This window comes from Phoenix dactylifera, chromosome 1, assembly GCF_009389715.1.
Source record: "Phoenix dactylifera cultivar Barhee BC4 chromosome 1, palm_55x_up_171113_PBpolish2nd_filt_p, whole genome shotgun sequence".
Taxonomy (NCBI): Eukaryota; Viridiplantae; Streptophyta; class Magnoliopsida; order Arecales; family Arecaceae; genus Phoenix; species Phoenix dactylifera.
In genome coordinates, this window is record NC_052392.1 from 38,065,149 (window position 1) to 38,084,870 (window position 19,722).

A 19,722-nucleotide genomic window follows, 5' to 3' on the forward strand; every position below is an offset into this window, starting at 1 on the left:
CGTCCATGCTACTGTCGTGGTTCTTGATGAACGGCAAAATAGGACACTAGTTTCACCACAGCGAATCCCTCTCAAACACTAAACCAAAATAATTTCATGATTTCGATCCACTTCTATCCAGCCAAGCAAATCTAAGTGACAGAAGAAAGATACATCCACATCTATCTCTCTCACTCTAACTGCCTGCTTAAAAAAAAAAATATGCACCCAAACTTTTATTTTTGTGTGCACCCAAGCCCTTCGAAACGCTAACAAATCCACTTCCATAATGCCATGATCTCATTTCCCCAATCAGCACGAATAATGAGGCACCTTCCCCGGCCTTCCCCATACCAATCTGGGCCTATCCAGACCAGCTCGACACGTGGACCCCGACCAAGTGGCCGACCCATGTGCAACTCCCCACTCCCCCATGTCCGGCCCCGCCGCTCCGTCCATCGATCCAACGGCTATAATCCAGTTCCGGAGAGGAATCCCGGATCGGACGGCCAGGAATGCGCGAGACTACGGGCGCGTCCGGTGGACCGCGGCGGCAGCATCCCCCAGCGGGGCGCGAAACATCCGGGAACACCCTGTCCAATAGCTGTCGCCGTCTCTCTTTTTATTTCGTTCTCACTCTCACTGTTCTCTCTCTCTCTTCTTCTTGTGGGGCTGTGGCGGTGTTGCGTCCCCCTTCGATCCTTCTGTCTCTCCGGAAAAAAAAAAGCGAGGCTCGAATTAAAACCCTAGTTGTTCGAAACTCGTCGATCTCTGGCCGAGGGAGGAAGGGAGCGAGGAGTGAGCGTGCGGAACCCTAGCGGAGGGAATGCGAAAGCTTTTCGGGTTAGTTCGGGGCCCTTTACTAATCTCTTGATCCTTTTGGTCGTTGATCCGGGGGATCGCAATTCTTCGGGGTCGTATCCTGTTGGAGATAGCGATCTCCTTCATTTTTCTCTTTTTTCGTTGTGTTTGGAGATTAGTGGTGTTGTTCTTGCTAGAATGGTGCGATTTTGGAGGGCCATGGGTTGTGTATTTTTTTGCTAGATTTCGATAAATTCGTTTCTTCTTTTGTTCCTTGTTGGTGTTGGGATCAACTAGAGCTTAGATCTCTTCGAGATGCTTAAATTTTTATACTTTTGGAAATTGTAGTTTGGAGTGGCTAATTGAGTTTTATCAGGCTGTATTCTTTGGCGATCCTTGCTAAAATTTTCAGCTGATCCGATTTGTTTCTTTTGAATTCTGGTTTGCGATCAGAGGCAAGCTTAAAATCTATCACTCATTTTCAATCGTGTTTCTTCGCGTTGCTCAGCGTGTGGTGGAAAATCTTCTTTTTCCTGGTTATAGTTTGGCTGTTTTATGTGCTATCAAGAAGCGAATTTGTCACCTTTTCAAATTATTGAAGTTTTGAGGATGAATTTATTGTGTTTTCCTCTTCATTCGTAGACTTGCTTTCGATATGATTCTGTCTTCATGAACTCTTGGAATTATACTGCTCTGAGGTCTTTGAATATCTTGATCGTTGTCATAGTATGCGATTTGCATGCTTTTTTTTTATTACAGTTTTTTTCGTGTTTGTGACTTTTGCAGGAAATAGTGCTTCTTGGCTTGAAACTGATTTGTCTTCATAGGTTGGGTGTTGTTTTGAGGGTTCATGGGAGGGCCAATGGCTGCTGAGATGGTCAAAGTGGCAACAAGTGATAAACTAAAAGATATGGACTGGATGAAAAACATTGAAATTTGTGAACTTGTCGCACGTGATCCAGGGTATGTTGCCGATGCTCATTGTGCTCTATTGTTCAAATATATTTCTGATTACTCCATGCAACTTTTCTTTTATGGATCCCTTACTCTATGCTGAAAGCTTTCTTAGTCTGTCTTCATTTCTCATTTAGTTCATGTTATATAAAACAGTTACCTGTGCACCTCCCTTAATGTTTTGCATCATGCTTGAATATGGAAGTTGAGATGGACTTTTGAATTAATATTGGTTGCTGTGAAGTTGGTACTGCCCATTGACTTACAACATCTTATTTGTATGTTATGATTCGATTTTGCTTATAACTTCTTTTTAGATTTTTCATTATAGTTTTTTTTGGAATTTAATTTTTTGGGGTGCCTTGACTTCTGGGTGCTTGCGTAGGCTCTCTCTAGTGCGTAGGAACCATGCATGCCCTTGGCCACCCATCTACCACCTACAGTATTTTAAAGAACTTGTTAAATCAATCAAACAACTGTCTCTCTGCCCTATGTTTATCCATGGGGTGAGGTGCTGCTCTACATGGTGAAATGGCATGAAAGGTTCTAGAAGTACCATGCTAGTGCATTACTGGCATGACACATTGTCATAGTGTCAGCTGCTAGCCAAGAATGGCCAGTTACAGGCTAGCATCACACTGACATGACCTAATCCTTGGTGCCCCCCGCCCCCCACCCCAACTGTTCCCAAAAAAAAGGAAAAAAAAAACAAAAGAAAAAGGAAAAAAAAGTCATCAATCGTCATGCATAGAACATTTCTACTTCCATTTTGTGACAAATTTTATTTCTTTTGGATTACTAGGAAAGCCAAAGACGTCATCAAATCTATCAAAAAACGACTGGGGAACAAAAATGCCAATACCCAACTTTTTGCTGCCATGGTGAGTGCCAAGCTTTTGGGCTTTTTATCTTACTTAGAATATCATGGTTGTCCATACATTTTTGATAAACTAGAAGTTGGACGCGAACCTTTTTAAATCTTGTGTATAAGATCTTCTAAATGTGTGGTAGTTCGTTACCTTTGTGGATATAGCTCTAACAGCAAAATTAAGATGATCGACTGGCTTTGCAAATCATGATAGCAGTGCTGTTACTCATATAGTATCTCTTTGGATCCTTAAATCTGAGCAAGCAATCCTCTTTTTGCTACCCACAAAATCCAGTAAGATTTTATTTAATGTTCGCTAATAAACAGGAAACTTTTATGCTCTCTCTTTATCTTGTGAATCAAAATTTATTCACACCTTTTATCTATGCTTCTATCTTGCTACACATGCCTTTTGCCCTCTATGTAATGACATATGACATTATAATTAGATGATCATGTCTGATAGTATAATGGATATTGTACATTAACTATTATACTTTAAATGGTCATTCAATTGTTAGCAAGCATTTAAACTTTTAAGCGAAGTAAATGGGAACCTAAATTTAGGGAGTTATGGTTTATACACTAAAGCTCTGGATAACCAAATAAGTTGCTGCTTAAGTTTTTTAGTGACTGTAATTAGATTATTGCCATTGGTTTTGTTAGACACCAAAACTAGTTTGATATATTGGCAACTTGCATAACATTCACCATATTTGTTCACAAGTAAAACACCTTTAATCTTTCTCGTTATGCAGGTCTCATGTTGCCTAGTCATTATTTTCATAAAACTATGATTAAAGTGAGATGCAGGCTAACCCCATCTCAAGAAGATAACTCAAAGTTGTCAAGGCAGCTGTGTGGCCCTGAGTTGGTAGGGATCCTAACTGTCCAGGCACTGTTGAGGTGCCTAGGTGGACTGACTAGTGACTTAGGTAATCTATCTTTGGGGCAAAACAATACGCAAAAGGTCTAAACATAACACAATTAACCTCATTTTTTTTCAAGTCATATGTATAAATAACCAAATACACCATTATATCACTATAGGAGTTAATATTACTAAAAACCATGCATGGTTTTATCATGTATTGATTGACCAAGTCAAGTGTAAGAGTGATAGGTGTTACCAAATGTAAATTGTTGAATTTAAATCTGAAAAATACAAATTTGACAAGCCTTGAAGAAAAATATAAAGCACGTAAGCTGTAATTGTATTACCATATTTGCATATAAAAAGAAATAATAGATTGCAGGAAGGTGGAAAATAGTGAAGAAATATAAAAAAAAAGACTTGAAAAGAAGAACAAAAGAGCAAGAAGAGAGGAAGAAATGACTTTTCAAATGAAAAGGGGTAGAAGAAGAGGAATAGCATGAGAAGAGAAGAGGAAGAAGAAAAAGGAAAATTGTAATTATTGAAAAATAGACAAAAAAACTTTTGGGGGCCTTTGGGCAGTCAAACAGTTGTCTGCAACATATTGGTGCCAGCGAGAGGTGAGAGAGGTGTTGTGTCCGGAAAGTTGGGGGATGGAGTGAAAATAGTTTATGTTTTTTTGCACTTCTAATTTACATAAAATAAGTTTATTTTAGTCACAGTAGTGAAAATAAAGTAAAGCAAGAAAGTAAAGAGCACACGCACATGCACAGGCACACACACACATAAATGGACGCTCCAAAAACAATCCCAAATGGGTCCCAATATAGCATTTCATGTACTTCCTTTTCATTCATCCAATTCCATGTTAGCACTTTAAGGTTTCTTAATCTTTATCGTCAATGATTATAATGTGGAAACAATATATGTAACATAAAACCTTTTTAGTTATTATCAGGAAGGTCATTTGTGACCATTGCGAGGAGAAATGAACTCAACACCAACACTCGATACCTATTTATAACAGGAATTTGATTTGCCTTACCACATCCATCATAACTGGGCATTAGAAGATACACTTAGTGCTTCTTTTTGTTGTTTTAGGAAATGAATCAGTGGATCTTCTGACCATGGCACAGGTGGCAAGAATCATGTCCTTTCTCCTATATTTTTTTGGGATGTTCAAGAGAGATTCCAGTAAACTGTCTTCAATTTTATTATATCTTTATAAGTAAAGATCGTTTGATTAGCCCTTTATCTTGTCTTTGTAATGAGAAAATAAATTATATTAAGTTCCTGAAATGTGTTTTTTGTCCTTAGAACAATTTTTAGAAGTTTGTCATTTAATTGTTATAATAGTTTGAGAAATAATTACACTTTCGAATAATATTATTTTGACTTGATTACTATTTATTTTAGCCTTTTGCTTCCCCATTTTAACATGTCAACCATTTGGATCAAAAACAACTCTTTTGTTAACAAAGAAATTGAACTTTCTTGCCATGGTTGCCATGGTTCTTTTGAGGTTAATGCACATCTGCAGTTTCCTGACTAAGTAGTTCTATTTATGTTGCAGTTGCTAGAAATGCTTATGAATAACTGTGGAGAGCATATTCATAGACATGTGATAGATAATGGACTTCTTCCGATACTAGTGAAGATAGTGAAGAAAAAGGTTAGTCCCCATTTGCTGGGCATCTAATCACCATCTATTTAACTGGAAACTCTTCCCTATTTAGTTCCATATTAGAGATGCTTGAAATTTTCAAAAAGCATGCTGTACTCTGTTACAGACAGATTTGCCAGTCCGAGAAAGAATATTCCTTCTTCTGGATGCTACACAGACAGCCCTTGGCGGAGCTTCTGGAAAGTTCCCTCAGTATTACACTGCATACTATGACCTGGTGGTAGGTTCTGATATAATACTACATAAAGTTAGGAGTACCTTCTATCCCATGTGATCTATGCTTATTATGGTGGTTCATCCTTAACCTCCATTTCCATTGTGGCTATTATCTGTTGAATTGTACTGTCCAATGAAAAGTTTTTTTTGTGAAAACTTAATTGTACACTTGAGATGTTTTAGAATAAATATTGTAATGTTCTTGTTCATCTCCTTCTGTGGTTTACAGTTGGATGGAGGCTTGGGGTTTTCCTCTGCTTCCATGACTTTGGGATCCACTGGAGAGAAGTTCTGTGACAGATGAAGCCCCATGATCTATAAATTGGATTTTGTGCTGGGGGTCTAATATCTTTAAAAGAGGTCTAGTAACATGGAAGGAACTGAGTTTTTCCATCTATTTGTTCTTAGTCTTCTCTGCACATTTGCTTTATCTCATCTACTGATTTAATCAAACTCATTTGGAACCAAATACCCGCCACCCCCACCTTCACCTGGTAAGTGAGGCAGAAGAAGAGCCTTTAACTATTTACAGTAGCTATCATATCAGTCGGAAATTAGTTTGGCCTTTTAAGAATAATTTGAAGGAGACGTTGTTTGGTTTCTGTGGTCTCTTTTGTTTTGCGCAAGTCAATGAGTTAGTTTCCTTTTACTTGAATCACACCGAAAACATGGCAAATTAATTGGGTGGCTGTTGCTGTTTCTGTACCGGTTGCAGAGTTTGTTGGGAGTGGAATGTTAGAAACTTTTGAATTGTAATAGGAGTTCCTGTGGTCAAGCCTGCAAAATTTCTCCCCTATTCTACTTTGTTGTTACCCTAAATCAAGGACTACTGCCAAATGTTAGGTTTCCATTTTATAGTGTTCAAGGCTTGGGATTCCAAACATTTGTTCCAAAATTGGTTATTGAAACATGTATCCTCTACTAGTTTCTTCTTGTTTTGACCTGGATCTATCTAAATCTAAGCTGCTTTGGGCATTGCTCATCCTTTTCTCTGAAGCAGTTGCTAACTGGGTCTCCAAGTGGAAAAAGTAAGGGCCACTAAGCAAGATATTCCAGTTTGCTGCAGGTGAAAGTTTTAAATTCTGAGCATTACCCTATTAGAGATTTGCTGCCGACAAGAAATGAACTCTGCAGTCTATATTGAGTGGGCTGGTCTCTCTTTTTTTTAAAAGAAATCCTTTATTAATTAAGATCTATAATTCTTATTAGAGGATGCAAGGAGGAACAGGTTTGACCAAAGTTATCCATGGAATGATTTACCAAAATAATTATTTATGGAATGCAATCTCCCTCACATACACTCTCTCTGTATGTATACATGTAAACACACACAAACTTTATACACGCATGTATACATATACACACACACATGCATCCATATATATGTGCATGCTTTATGTTGTCTTGATCTAGATCAATGTGTTATACTTATAATTTGTTATGACTTCATGTATACAAAGAATATCACATTCTTTTTTTTTCCTTTTATTTTTTTTTCAAGGATATTCTCAAGCATTGCAACCATTTCCTTGGCACTGTATTCTGACTTAAAATTTCTAGACAACATATAGAAGATTTAACTGGGGTGCGATCTTTCAAGTTTTCATGACACATGGTGATGCAAATTTTCATGCTTATTATAAAGGACACAGCTTACATATCTTGTGAGATAGAATACAGTATGCAACATTCTGAGCCAATTTGTCAGCCCTTACTGGCAGAGAAAAGAGACAGAAGCCATGTGTGGTTCTGCCGTGTGCTCTTTTTCATGTGTTGACACAGCCTGTAGACCCCACCAGTAGACCATGAGTAGCTAGAAAAATTAGCCCAAAATGCTTTATGTAGCCTAACACGAGACATTTGAGCCACACACTTCCATAAGCTACTATCTTTTGTATACCATGCCACATTTGCTACATGTTTAATTTTAAGCAGTCATCATTTTTCTATTTAAAAGTATATTTCTTTAGTGAAAACTGAATTCTACTGAAATATATTATTTATGCCAGTCTGCTGGGGTACAGTTTCCACAACGCCCTCGTGTTAGACCAGCCGAACAACCTGCTTCAAAGGTCCAAGCAAAAAATTTATCTTCTCAAGAATCTCTACCTCAAAAATATGAAAATGGTGTAAAACAAACAAATACCCAGATAATGCCTGACTCGAGGTACTTTAAGCTGGTCATTTTTTATTCATCAAGAAATTATGATTCAAGGTTGACTTTGATAAGAATGAGATGGGAAAAAAGCCATTCTTTATTTGCATGATTGATTTGTTTAAGACGTATGATCTAAAGAATTTTGTAAGTTGTTCATAATTTGGCTTATCAATACTCACATGCCAGTCACCTGGATCAGATGTTAAAGTGGGGAAGCAATTGTTTTTGAAAATATCTAGCTTAAAAGACCTGATCGGTTGGTTATTGCATACCAAGATAGTATAATATAGGTTTCACAAAGCAAGTTCATTATTGAAACAATAAGGATGCTTCAAGCTGTGGTGGAAGTATCACTAGCAGGTTTGAGGGAGGAAGCTAGATTTTGCACAATTTACACTTGGTGAGCCTAAGTGAAAGATTTCAGATGCTGGTTGCAGAAGTCCAGCTTGTGCCTAAATATTTTATTTTGCTAGAGGGTGCCTAAATTTTTTACATGAGACATTTTTGACTGTGCTTGCATATCAATGATAAAGTACACCCATACCAGGAGTTGATTTTATTTGTTTGCCAAGACTTAAAGCAGATTCCATAATCCTTTTTAGTTTTCCTCTATTGAGTAGGTTTTCAGCCTGCCTGAAGGCTTTTGTACTGACAAAACAAAATATACTAGCTTGGAATATTAAGAGCTAGATCATCTTAACCTACCCCTTAAATAGCATTTGTTTATTCTGCTGCACATTCAGTTGTATGTGAGCAAATTGAGGTGGATCAGAATGAGTGGTAGTATTGAATTGTAGGCACAGGACGAGCCTCTGAACTGTCTTTAGATGTTAGTAATTGCCATGATGTGGGAAACAAACATTCTGTTGTTGCTTGCCAGATAGTTCTTATGCCTCATAAATTAACTAAAATCTTGACATTTCAATATGCTGTGGTAGCATGCATGTCTGTGGTGAATATAGTAAGAATAACCAAACAAATTAATTTTGTTGAATCAATTCAATCCATCATATCAAGTAATAAAGAAAAATGTCATTATTGCTATTTTATGGTCACAGTATTTAAACTGGTTGACTGAAAAGTTCAAAGAGTTCTTGTGCGAGAACAAACAGATTATCATCAGCATCATCATCATTGATTACCACCATCCTTAGCTCAATGCATGGTTCTAAGTACTATACCGTACTGGTCCATGTTCTGTCAGGTTTACCAAATTGGGTTGGCAGGAAACTGGTACTCGGTATGCCTCCAGACAACACTAGGTACCGAACTGCATATCGTAGTCACACTACTAGACGGGCATTGATACAGGTACTAGTACTGATACTTAGATACTTGGCTCAATCACCAGACAAGTAAGAAAAGTTTTTAATTTTGGATTCTGTCTCAACACTTGAATGATATAAAGATAATGAAATTTCCAAAAACAAGCCTCTAGGTTGACTTCTATCCACGACGATGTAACACGGATTTCGGTTTAAAGTCACATACCATATGTGATGACCAATAGCTGGTATCCACTAAAACATAAGCAAGCATCATAACATGAAAATAGCATACTTCAATTTATATGAGACTAGAGCCCTGCACATCCAATTTGCATGTGGTGGCTGCAATTTTTTTTTTAATACATAGGATAATACTTTTTTAATAATGATGCTATTTTTATTTAAAGACCTCCGAGTTACATAGGATTCATGTTAGTTGAGGTGTTTTGAATCTATAAGAGTTCTATGCAGTGAAGGAAATAAATTATTTTTTTCATGTGAGTAGTGGGGCTGGGGCACATCTTTTTGGTAAGAGAACAGGGAGCACCATTTTCTTTTTTCTTTTTGGTTTTTGATTGGACCCATCAGGGAGCATGTGATTTTTTCTTTTTTTTTTTTTGGGGGGGGGGGGGGGGGGGGTTGGGGTGCATGAATTGGGAGTTGCAGAGCTTCAGGTTCTGAGACCGGAGACATAAAGAAGGCCTCGGGCTTTTCCCATTATTTATTAGTAGATAAGTAGGATGCTTGATGGATTAGGCAAGGGGGAGGCAATATCTAAGCTAAGACATAGTAGATATATTTGGTAATGGTCTCCTAGTATATGCATTATATGTACTATATATACCATCTTGATACCATTATGATGTTGGAACTTAGAAAATGAGTTTAATTATGCTTGCCTTTTTGGAGTTTACTCAAGGATGATGCTGCCAAAGACTTCTGCAAATGTGATTGGGCTAATTTTGAAGTTTTGACAAGGAATAAGTATTTTGATAACTGCAGTATTAGTGAACAAGTATTTTGTTAACTGCACTATATATATATATATATATATATATATATATATATATATATATTAACCTGTTAGTTTTTTTGAAGTCATTATAGATAATATGCGAAGTACCTTTCTATGTATATGGACATGTATACACACACATGCGTATATATTCCATCATTCTCACCAATCTGTCATTGTATCAAATATAGGAAATAGACAATCTTAAATATTGTGGTTTATACTTATTACCATGTGTAAGATCTATACCCAATTTACTATTGACATTACAGCTTTCAAAGTGCATGGGGAATGAGTCAGAATCATTGAACAATTGAATTAATAGTGACATTGGTATTATTAAATGACAATTGGATTAGTACTGACAATTGGTACTAATAAATGATGAATAGGTTTTTTATAAAAAAATGACAAACAGGTTAGGACTCAACACGTCATCAAATTTATATTGATGATGAAAAACATCAATGTGTATTATCTGCTAACTGTAGTTAAAATTATACCTTTTGTGCATGCCTTCATATTGAGTGTTTTCCTCTTGTTTTTCAAGGCTTCAAGCATTTGTATCTGCTCCTGGATCTAATACATGACATTACCTGCAAAAGCATAGATATATAACAGAGAGAGAAGTTTTCATAAAATCTGTGAAAATGTACATGATCGATACAGGGCATTTGTTGGTTAGATCTTTTCTAAAATATGTTCTTATTTAAGGCTGTACTTTCATCCATGTAATTCAGTTGTGATGCCAGCACTTTTTTTGATAATTAATTATAATAAATTCTGTTAAGAAGTTTCCTCTATTTTTGGTTATTGAGGCGGTAGCACCACAAACTTGGAGAAACTTGGCACTTGTGTTTAGTCTTTAGAAGGTGTTGCTAATGTAACCAAAAAGGATATTATTATTTGTTCTGAATGCTGACAAGTTTACATCTTCATCATCATCTTATGCTCATTTTGTATTTAATATGTTTGTATTATTTCAGTGTAATTCATAAAGCAACTAGTGTCTTAGAGGTTCTGAGGGATGTGCTAAGTGCTTTGGATCCTAAACATCCAGAGGTATGGTTGAAATGAAATTGGTTTCTTCGTTTTATCTTCTCAAATGAATGATAATAAATAACATCTTCAGGATGTTGGCTACAAAGTTCTCTGCTCATTTTTGTTGATATTAGCTGTATTTCTTTTATGAAACAGTTGATGTTGGAAAATTATAACTTTTAAATATATAATCAAGTGTTAGCAAGCAAAGGTAGAATATGCGTCCATGATATGCTTTCTTCTTAACTTATCAGAAAGCTTAAAACTTATAAAGGGCGAGCTTTTATGGTATATGAACTCATTTTTACAAGCATTAGTTTTACTATTGCAGGGATCAGCTGATGAGTTTGTATTGGATCTTGTAGAACAGTGTTCATTTCAAAAACAGCGAGTCATGCACCTGGTAATGACCTCCCGGTAAGATATTTTATATCTTCTATTTCCTTCGTCCCTTCTCTCAGAGGGCATTTTTTCAGTTTCATTTTGCTGCCATGGCCCTAGCTATACTTTTTCCTATTCAGATATTTGAAAATATTTTATATTTCTTTTTAATTTTTGGATGTTATTACTCTGGATCTGTTGCATAAAATCCAGTACCCTTTGTGCATTTTTACTTGATGATTCAACAGATGGGTCACTTTTAAGATAGCTTAATGGTCAAATATGTTGATCCTTTCTTCTGTTTATTTTTTATAGATTTGTTAATCATGCTGCCTGTTGTCACGATCCTCTGAGAACAACATTAATAAATTATGCTAGGAGTGTATTATCATTTACATTTGAAAATATGTCATCTAATTGGTATCCTGTGAACTTTACTATCATTTTGTCATGTTATTTATTGTTAACCTCTCAATAAATATCTGTTGTTCTGGGCATATTTTTTAAGATGAACAGCTTGAAAACTTGAAACATGGAAATGGTGGAGATTCACTTTGATCTCTATTTTGGCCAGACAATGTTGTTTGTGGACTCTTCTACTTAATCTGCTAATTTATGAGGTGCATTTGGTCCTTGGGCAGTGAATAATCTTGTAAATTACTTCTTGTTAAAATCAGATAATCTTTGCAAATATAGGAAAGATTCTGCAGAACTCACTCACACATACAAAAAAGAATCTTCTGCTCTCAGGTGCTTGTAGAAGTGATAGGAGATCGACCACAATATCTGTTAACGTTTGGAGGCTGTAACTTACATATTTTATGAATCAGGGAATGCTGATTAGGATTGCATCCATGATGGCATTTATCATTGATTGGATGTTTGCAAATGGATTCACTCATTCACGAAATCTTTGTGAACCAGTTATTCTCTTAAAAATAGGAAAATTTGCTTTGACAAATATTTTTGAGTAGTGTTGTCAACCTTGATGAATACTATCATAGAAACCAAGGGCAGCATACATACGTAAAAGGTATATATGGAAGCTATATTATTTGCAGGGAATTATTTTGTGGTTTGTGGCTTTTGTGTAGGAGGTCTAGAGCTGTTTCTTTTTAAGCTTTACACAACCAAGTTATCTTTTCTATATTTTTCTTTAAGAGTATCTTTTTCTTTGATATTTCGTCTGTCATATTGGATTCAAAGAAATAAGGTTGTAAAAGTCATTGAAGCAACTGGTCGAGCCTCACCATGTGACTAGCAGCTGGGCTGGTCGAAAAGTAGTTGGATAGGCCGACGCCACCTATCTACCCCAATCCTTTTCGGTCGATGCCACCTATCTACCCCAATCCTTTTCGGTTCATTTATCCATTCCCTTTCTTGCCTCAAACAATCATAAATTCATGAAATGTTAACTTATTCCCTTCTTTCCCTCTCTTTTTGACTAGCAAAACTCACTCGAGGGGACGGGGGAGCTGGGTTGGCGCCATACTGGCTGAGGGCATTAGCACCCAATTGATAGGGATAGAGACGACTCAATCCAAGCTAATCTATCTGAGGCCAACAATGTATTTCTTTTCTCAGATTCAGTCTGATTCCTGGCTCCTAGGCTCTCCACCCGGTTGAGAGATGCGATGATCCAAGCACGTGCAGTTGAGGAAGGTGAGGAAGTTCCTATTTTCCTTCCATGTCTATAACCAGCTACATCAATCGATCTACTTGATCCCTTTGGACCGGCTATTGACTGAGCAAGGAATGAGATCGTTCTTGACTCACTTTCTTTGGTTCGATGGTCACCACTTGTCACAGTTGGGGGGCATGGGATTGATCCATTGATGGGAACGATGGAGGGAGGAATAGGTGAGCTTCCAAAAATCTAGGTGTTGGGATCAGATGAGAGATAGATATGAGTTTCCATTAGCTGATTAGCTCCCATGGGAATGGGACCTACATGGGATAGCTTTGATTGAGGAGCTAGGCTTTTCTTCGCTGATGAATTGATTACATTATGTACTGATTATCTTGACCAAAGTTGGTAAAATGCAACTTTTCGTACCTTAATTGGGAGGAATCCTTTTTTGTCTTCTTTTTTCCCACTTTATTGAAAAAAGAAAAATGCAGAAAATGGCTGTTTCTTTAAAAAGAATTGTGTAACTTATGCTTTTGATTCTTTGCAGCATGCTGCAAATCATTAGGGAATTTTATATTGAATAGACTCATAACTGCAGTCGCCGAAAATTAAGGGAGATGAGCTTGTTTCTTCTCCATATATATTGGCACTTGCTGCCACAAATCTTCTCATATGTCCTTGAAAATACATATGAGTTAGCAGATTACCCTGCCAAAGTAGTGTGGAGCCGCTTATTTTCCTTTGCTGTTCTCTTTGACCCTTAGATCCCCAATAGTGTTATCTCTTATCATTTAAATAGAACTTTGCCAGTCATCATGGAAAAGAAGTTGCTGCCTCTATCAAAAAATCTTTTATTTTCCTCAGGGATGAGAAAGTGGTCACTCAAGCCATTGAACTGAATGAGCAGCTTCATAAGGTGCTTTCTCAGCATGATACACTCCTTTCAGTTCGTGCTACTTCTGCTGCAGCTCCCTGTGTCAATGAAGAAGCCAAAGAGGAAGAGGATGTGGAACGTCTTTATCGGAGGTATGGTCATGTTTTTGTTTCATAATTATTGACCTCAAAATCAAAGAATAGAGCTCATTAATTATATATTTTTTTGTCATTGCAAATATGACGTTTTCACACACAAAATCTTTACCACCTGAATATTTATTCTGGGTTCTGTAACTAGATCAAGAATGACTTGTTAGAAACTGCTCATGAAGCATAAATTACAGTCACTTGTTTGAGCTTATAACTAACGTATTATGGTGCACACAAACCAAGGTATGCTGAACCAACCGCAATTTCAGGCAATTTCACAATGGCAATTTCAGGCTAGACCCCTCATATCTCTTGGTTGATTTTGGCCTTGTGATAAGTAATTTCACAATGTGTAAACCCATCCATTAAGGTTATAATTATCTCTTCCATATCATGATTAAGAAGTGCCTCATGGATTGAGTAGATAGTACAAATGCTAGAGTTCTGCTGACACAGCCATTGCTGTACCGCCTGTCCAGAGGATCTGACCGTCTTCATTCTCCCCAGGGGAATGGGGTGTTGGTGCCTCAACCAACAGGCTAATCAGCTGGAGGCACTAATAAATGTTGTTAGTGCAAGCCAAGCTACAGCCTTTTAAGATAACATGATTAACTTTTAACATGTCCTTGCAACCCTTTAAGTTGCCAAGATCTGCTGTCAAATTAGACAAAGGCAGAGTTCTCGTTGATTTTTACCCTTGTTCTAACTAGATTTAAACTAAAACATATCGATAATATGATTGAATAGTTTTTTTATGGGGAACATAAACAATGTATCAAAATGATTGAAACAAGAGATCTGGAAGAAAAAAGCTTGTAGCATGCAATATGAGAATTATATTTAGTGAAAAGAACTTCAGCAATATGATCATGGTTTGAAGTTCGTCCGGGACTTCAAATTGAGACCAATACATTTCTGATTTGGGCACGCAGATAACCTGGAAATAGAATTGATTTCAGAGTTTCATCTGAATTCAGCTCATGGAGCCAAAGTTATTGTGTGTATGTGTTTTTAATGCCATCATTGTTTCCTGTTTGTTCATTTCTTTGATTTTCAGGAAACATTTTCTCTAAAAACTTAGATTTTGCAATTTTTAAGAAGATTGGAAGCATTCTAGCTATAAATTCATGGAGCTGAAATAGCAAATTCATGGAAAACCAAATCATGTGAATTTGGTTATCATAGAGCTGAAATAGCAAATTCATGGAGCTGAAATAGCAAATCATGTCATACTTGTTTCTGTTGTCCTGTGTTTCTGATATCCATGAAATAGCAAAATAATATATTGCACTTGAACTGTGGTTTTCTCTTCTATTTTTTTAATGTTTCATTGTGAAAAGACTAGAACCGAATGCTGAAGCTCTGAAATAATATAATTATCTTAAATGCCATCTAAAACATATCACATTTTTTTGATATTTTCTGTATTAATTACCTTTTTAGGCCCTTCATAGTTTTCAAATAATGAAAATGTTGAAAGCAGTATTGAAACTACCGATGCTGACAAACTACCTAAACCAAATCTTATTTGGTTCAGTTGAAAAGCTGAAATGAAAATGGAGTTTATGAACCTTTAGCGCAATTCAAACATTGTTAAACAACCTAAATTACTTGGTAGATAGATGCTCAATAATATTTGACTCATTAAAAGTCCAACACATTTTGGCCAAAATTTTGAATCATTAGTTGAATTATGTATTCTCATTTTAATGTTCGCCTATTGTAATCAAGGACCGCCGAACCGATACTAAAACCTTTAGCGGTTGGCGGTCAGTACGGTTTAGTACCAAACTGGAACCGGTACAACACTGGGCCCACAGTCAACTCGGTTCGAAACCAGGTTGACTCGGTGGAAACTCGGTTCACACCGAGTCGGCATCAAACCAGCCGGTTCTGGCCAGTTTCGGTTCGAAAAGGACCGATTCCGGCCAGTCCCTTTGTGGTTTCGGCCCCTACGGCCCATCCAGTTTCGCACCTGGTCGGCTACGGGCCGGAACCGAATTGAAATGGCGAACCAACCTAGTTTCGCACTGGGTCGGCTACGAGCCGGAACCATATTAAAATGGCGAATCGACCTAGTTTCGCATTAGGTCGACTCGGTACTGCTTGAACCGAGCGGTTCGGCCCGGTTCGGCAGACCTTGATTGTGATCATACTTGATGTGTGTTTCAGGTGCTTTGGAGTCGGCACATTATTGCTTGAACAAAAACCTGTTTAGTAGAGCACATGATTTGCACATTTTGGATTAAATTATTGCAAGCACGGATAGCCCTTTAGGTTCATAGCAGTTCATTGGATAACCAAATTTTTGCATCCATTCTCATGCAAGACTGCAAGTGCATGATGCTGCAATTGTCTATATTGCGGATAAGATGAATATTTAATACTTCAATCAGTAAGCCTTATTTAACCTATTGAGGTTAGATTAATAAATCTTGTTTAGTACACCAAAGTCTGAAGATGTTTTATGGCTTGCTCTTTACAAAATGTGGACCTTCAATAAATTGGGGCATGTGTCTATTCAGTATATATTAATGTAAAGCTGGATAAGACTTCTTTTAAGAGAATTTGGGGATCAGATGTAGGATGATTTGCCCTAGAGATGCACTTAAAAGCATCCTTTTCCACCTGCAGCTCTCCCCCACCCTTGTATTCTCAATGCGGTACCATGGTTTGCCCAACCAAATCCTCTCTCACTATTCCTTCATTGACAGCCCTCTTCTTGCTCCCTCATGTCCCACCACCTCTCTCTCACTTCAAATTCTGGCAACTAGCATGACTAAACTATTCGACAACAATAATTGATGAAGCTGATAATGTCCCCATAGAGCATTGACACTTACTGGTTTACTCCATTGTACCAATGTCAACACAACATGGGTACAGGTGTGGATCTAAGTCTGACATGTTGCTGAGCTTTTGGACATGACACTTAGAGAATCTGAGAAGCTGGTATGGGAAGGTAGAGAAGGGAGTAGTGGAATTGAAAGAAATTAGAGAGAGAGAGAGAGAGGTGCAAGGAATGGGTTGTCACAGTGGAGGTGGACTGGGTTGGGTGGATAGCACCTGCACCTTTACGTTGGGTAGAGGATATTGGTGGTAGACAGAAGACCATTCAATTGCTTCAGGCATGCATATGTTTGTTTGTGTCTGTTTGATGGATGGTTATGATCCCATCATAAGGGCCTATTAATCAAAAAAAATTTCATTGAAACCAATATTGATGATGGCCATTTTAATTTTTAGTCCTTGCCCTATGTAGAAAGACAAAGAACAGGTATGCATAAAACAAGCATAGGTGCATATATAATATGCATACAAATGTATATAAAGAAGGCACTAGTGTGTACAGAGGACTAAAATGAAATATAATAGGTCCCTACAAGATCAGGTGATGTACAGTGTGTCCATGTATCCGTGCCCATAAGTCTACATATCCTAAGATTGGGGGATAAGATGGATCCCCCTCCTGGGTACACCCAACTCCTATACTTGAACCCATATAACACAGTCCATGGTCAACCCACCAAGTTGGCAAGTTGGAGCTTTACCACTGGTAACCCCTTCTTATGGTGCTCCACCATTTGGATCCTACTGCCATAATGTAGTAGAGAAGCATGCCCCTGCCATCTCAAACTTGGAGATTCTAGTGGTTGAAGCAGCAGAAAATCTAAATGGGTATGAATTAGAGAAGTGGGGTACTGTAGTGTTGATCGAATTTATTTGTTTCATTCATCAACATTCTTTTGGTTGTGGGGCATGAGTCAGCATCTCAAGATAGAGGATTTGATGGATTGTGTTTATTTTAATTAAATAGCGGAATGGCAGTAACTTCTGCTAACATTTAGACTCCGGTGCATGTTGTAGAGCATTTGGCCGTTCACACAATATGGAGCCAAATCCTTTCAGAGTCACCCTAGTTCTAAACAACACCACCACCCACCCCCCCAAGCACTCCTTTCATCGATCATGCGCATGTGCAATATTCCAGCAATATTCATAGCTTTAAATTAGAAAACACTCAAACAAGTTCTCTAGTTGGGCCAACTATGATAAGAGGAGCTGCAATCCTAAAGTAAAAAAGGCAATGCAACATCTAGGAATGAATAATGCTTGCCTGCATGCGGTGCTGGCATGGGTGTGCATGTGGATGTGCATCAAGACGTGTATACGTGTGAATGGAGTTATGCATTTATGCATTGCTCCAATTTCTTAATTAATTTTATTTAAATGTGTGGGCATTTACTTCTCACTGCTGGATGCACATTCTCTGAGCAATGCAACAAGGCTTTATACTGCTAGCTGAAAAGGCTATTTTGCAGAGAGTATAGATATGGGGGGTCCATTTGGATTCATGGATTCAAAAGTATTGATATGCTTGAGGTTTATGCTGATTTTTCCATATAATGTACTATTTGTCTACTAAATGCACAGAATACGAAAAGGAAAAGCATGCGCTGAGGACCATTCAGATGGCTCCATTGGCTCTTTCAGATCTATTCCAAAGGAAAAGATGCAGAGACCACTTATACGGCCACTCTGCATACAGCCATCTGATCCTGACAATAAGCCAAGACCTGTATGCATACAATCAGATCCCGAGACTACACCGCCAGCAGTCTCCATACCACCTCCACCCGCCAAGCACTTGGAGAGGGAGAGATTCTTCAAGGAAAAGATGGATGGTTCGGGTTTAACAGGTCATATGAGAGGGTTATCGCTGCACAGCTGTACTGGTAGTAGCTCTCAGAGTGGCAGCACTGATTTTAGTGAATGAGATATTTTTGGTTTCTGAGATGGATATTAACAGCAGCTGGAGGACCATGTGAGAGGCTATCTTCTCAGATATATTTGGTGTCTAACTCTTTTCTTCTTCTTTAAATTTGTTTTACTCTTGAGGTTAGACCTGTTTATTGTTGTTCAGGCTGATGTTTTTGTTTTTAGTCTTGCTCAATTTTCACTGGTTTGAGCTAGTGGGATTGAAGGAGTGGTGTTTATAGATAAAGGGGAAAAAATCTCATTACTCGTGTCTCTCAGTACCTGACCTCATTTTTGAGGCTTGCTGCAGGACTGGTTTCATGATGTAAAATGAACTCCAAAGCTTCATGACACTGAATAGAATAATAGATGGCATGTTGATTTGTAGCTGAATCTGGATTTGGGTCTAAGTTTCTTACTCAAGAGAGACAATGGATGGGTCAAGGGATCCAATGGATACTGTTGCTTGGTTCAGGTGATATGATTGTGGTCGCGACAAAATGAAGCACGGTCATATGAAATCCTGAGAGTGTACGCTAGTTTACTGCATGCTATTAATTGTGGTGTTGGATGCAATGTCGCCATCACCAAGTATGCATTTGGTTATGCATTTAGTCTTACCAAATGCATATACGATGGGTCTTTAAGTCGCTGGCATAAGTTAACAATGGCGATATTGCAAAATATCAGTTTATTTATCATTCTCGTCAGAGAAACAGCAAATACGTGGGAGTGGTTGTGGATGGCAATTGGCAATAGCCGTAGAAGGATCCACGGTAGATTCTCTTAAAACTGTTTTGGTGCTTCATTAACCAACCTGTGCGTAACAATGTATGCATGGGAAGACTCGGAAGAGAGGGAATGGACCAAGGAAATCTGGGGAATCTAAGGAGCCGCCGATTGCAGTATCTTGATCCATTAGGAATGTGGAAGAGCACGCTTTTGCTGGATTTTTGTAATCGCAGCTTCTAGCTCTTGGGGATTGACAACCAATTGCAGCCGAGCTGGTTACCCTCTCACCATCATGGGAACATGACACATGGATACGTCTAAACGGGCCCTTATT

The 19,722-nt window shown here is 37.8% G+C and overlaps 1 protein-coding gene across 3 annotated transcripts; it reads left to right on the plus strand.

Annotated features, from left to right (window-relative positions):
* Window positions 1-625: 625 nt before the first annotated feature.
* LOC103713758 (TOM1-like protein 5) lies at window positions 626-19,049 on the plus strand. 3 transcript variants are annotated; one of them, XM_039133781.1, is made up of 11 exons: window positions 626-822; window positions 1,567-1,743; window positions 2,537-2,615; window positions 2,768-2,896; window positions 5,053-5,151; window positions 5,270-5,383; window positions 7,389-7,546; window positions 10,807-10,882; window positions 11,193-11,278; window positions 13,737-13,898; window positions 18,333-19,049. In XM_039133781.1, exons 5-11 carry the CDS (start codon window positions 5,062-5,064, stop codon window positions 18,673-18,675), a joined length of 1,029 nt encoding a protein of 342 aa, XP_038989709.1. In that variant the 5' UTR covers window positions 626-822; window positions 1,567-1,743; window positions 2,537-2,615; window positions 2,768-2,896; window positions 5,053-5,061; the 3' UTR covers window positions 18,676-19,049. The 3 variants fall into 3 exon arrangements, with proteins under 3 accessions (XP_038989709.1, XP_038989706.1, XP_038989713.1); XM_039133778.1 differs by lacking the exon at window positions 2,768-2,896; XM_039133785.1 differs by lacking the exons at window positions 2,537-2,615; window positions 2,768-2,896.
* Window positions 19,050-19,722: the final 673 nt, after the last annotated feature.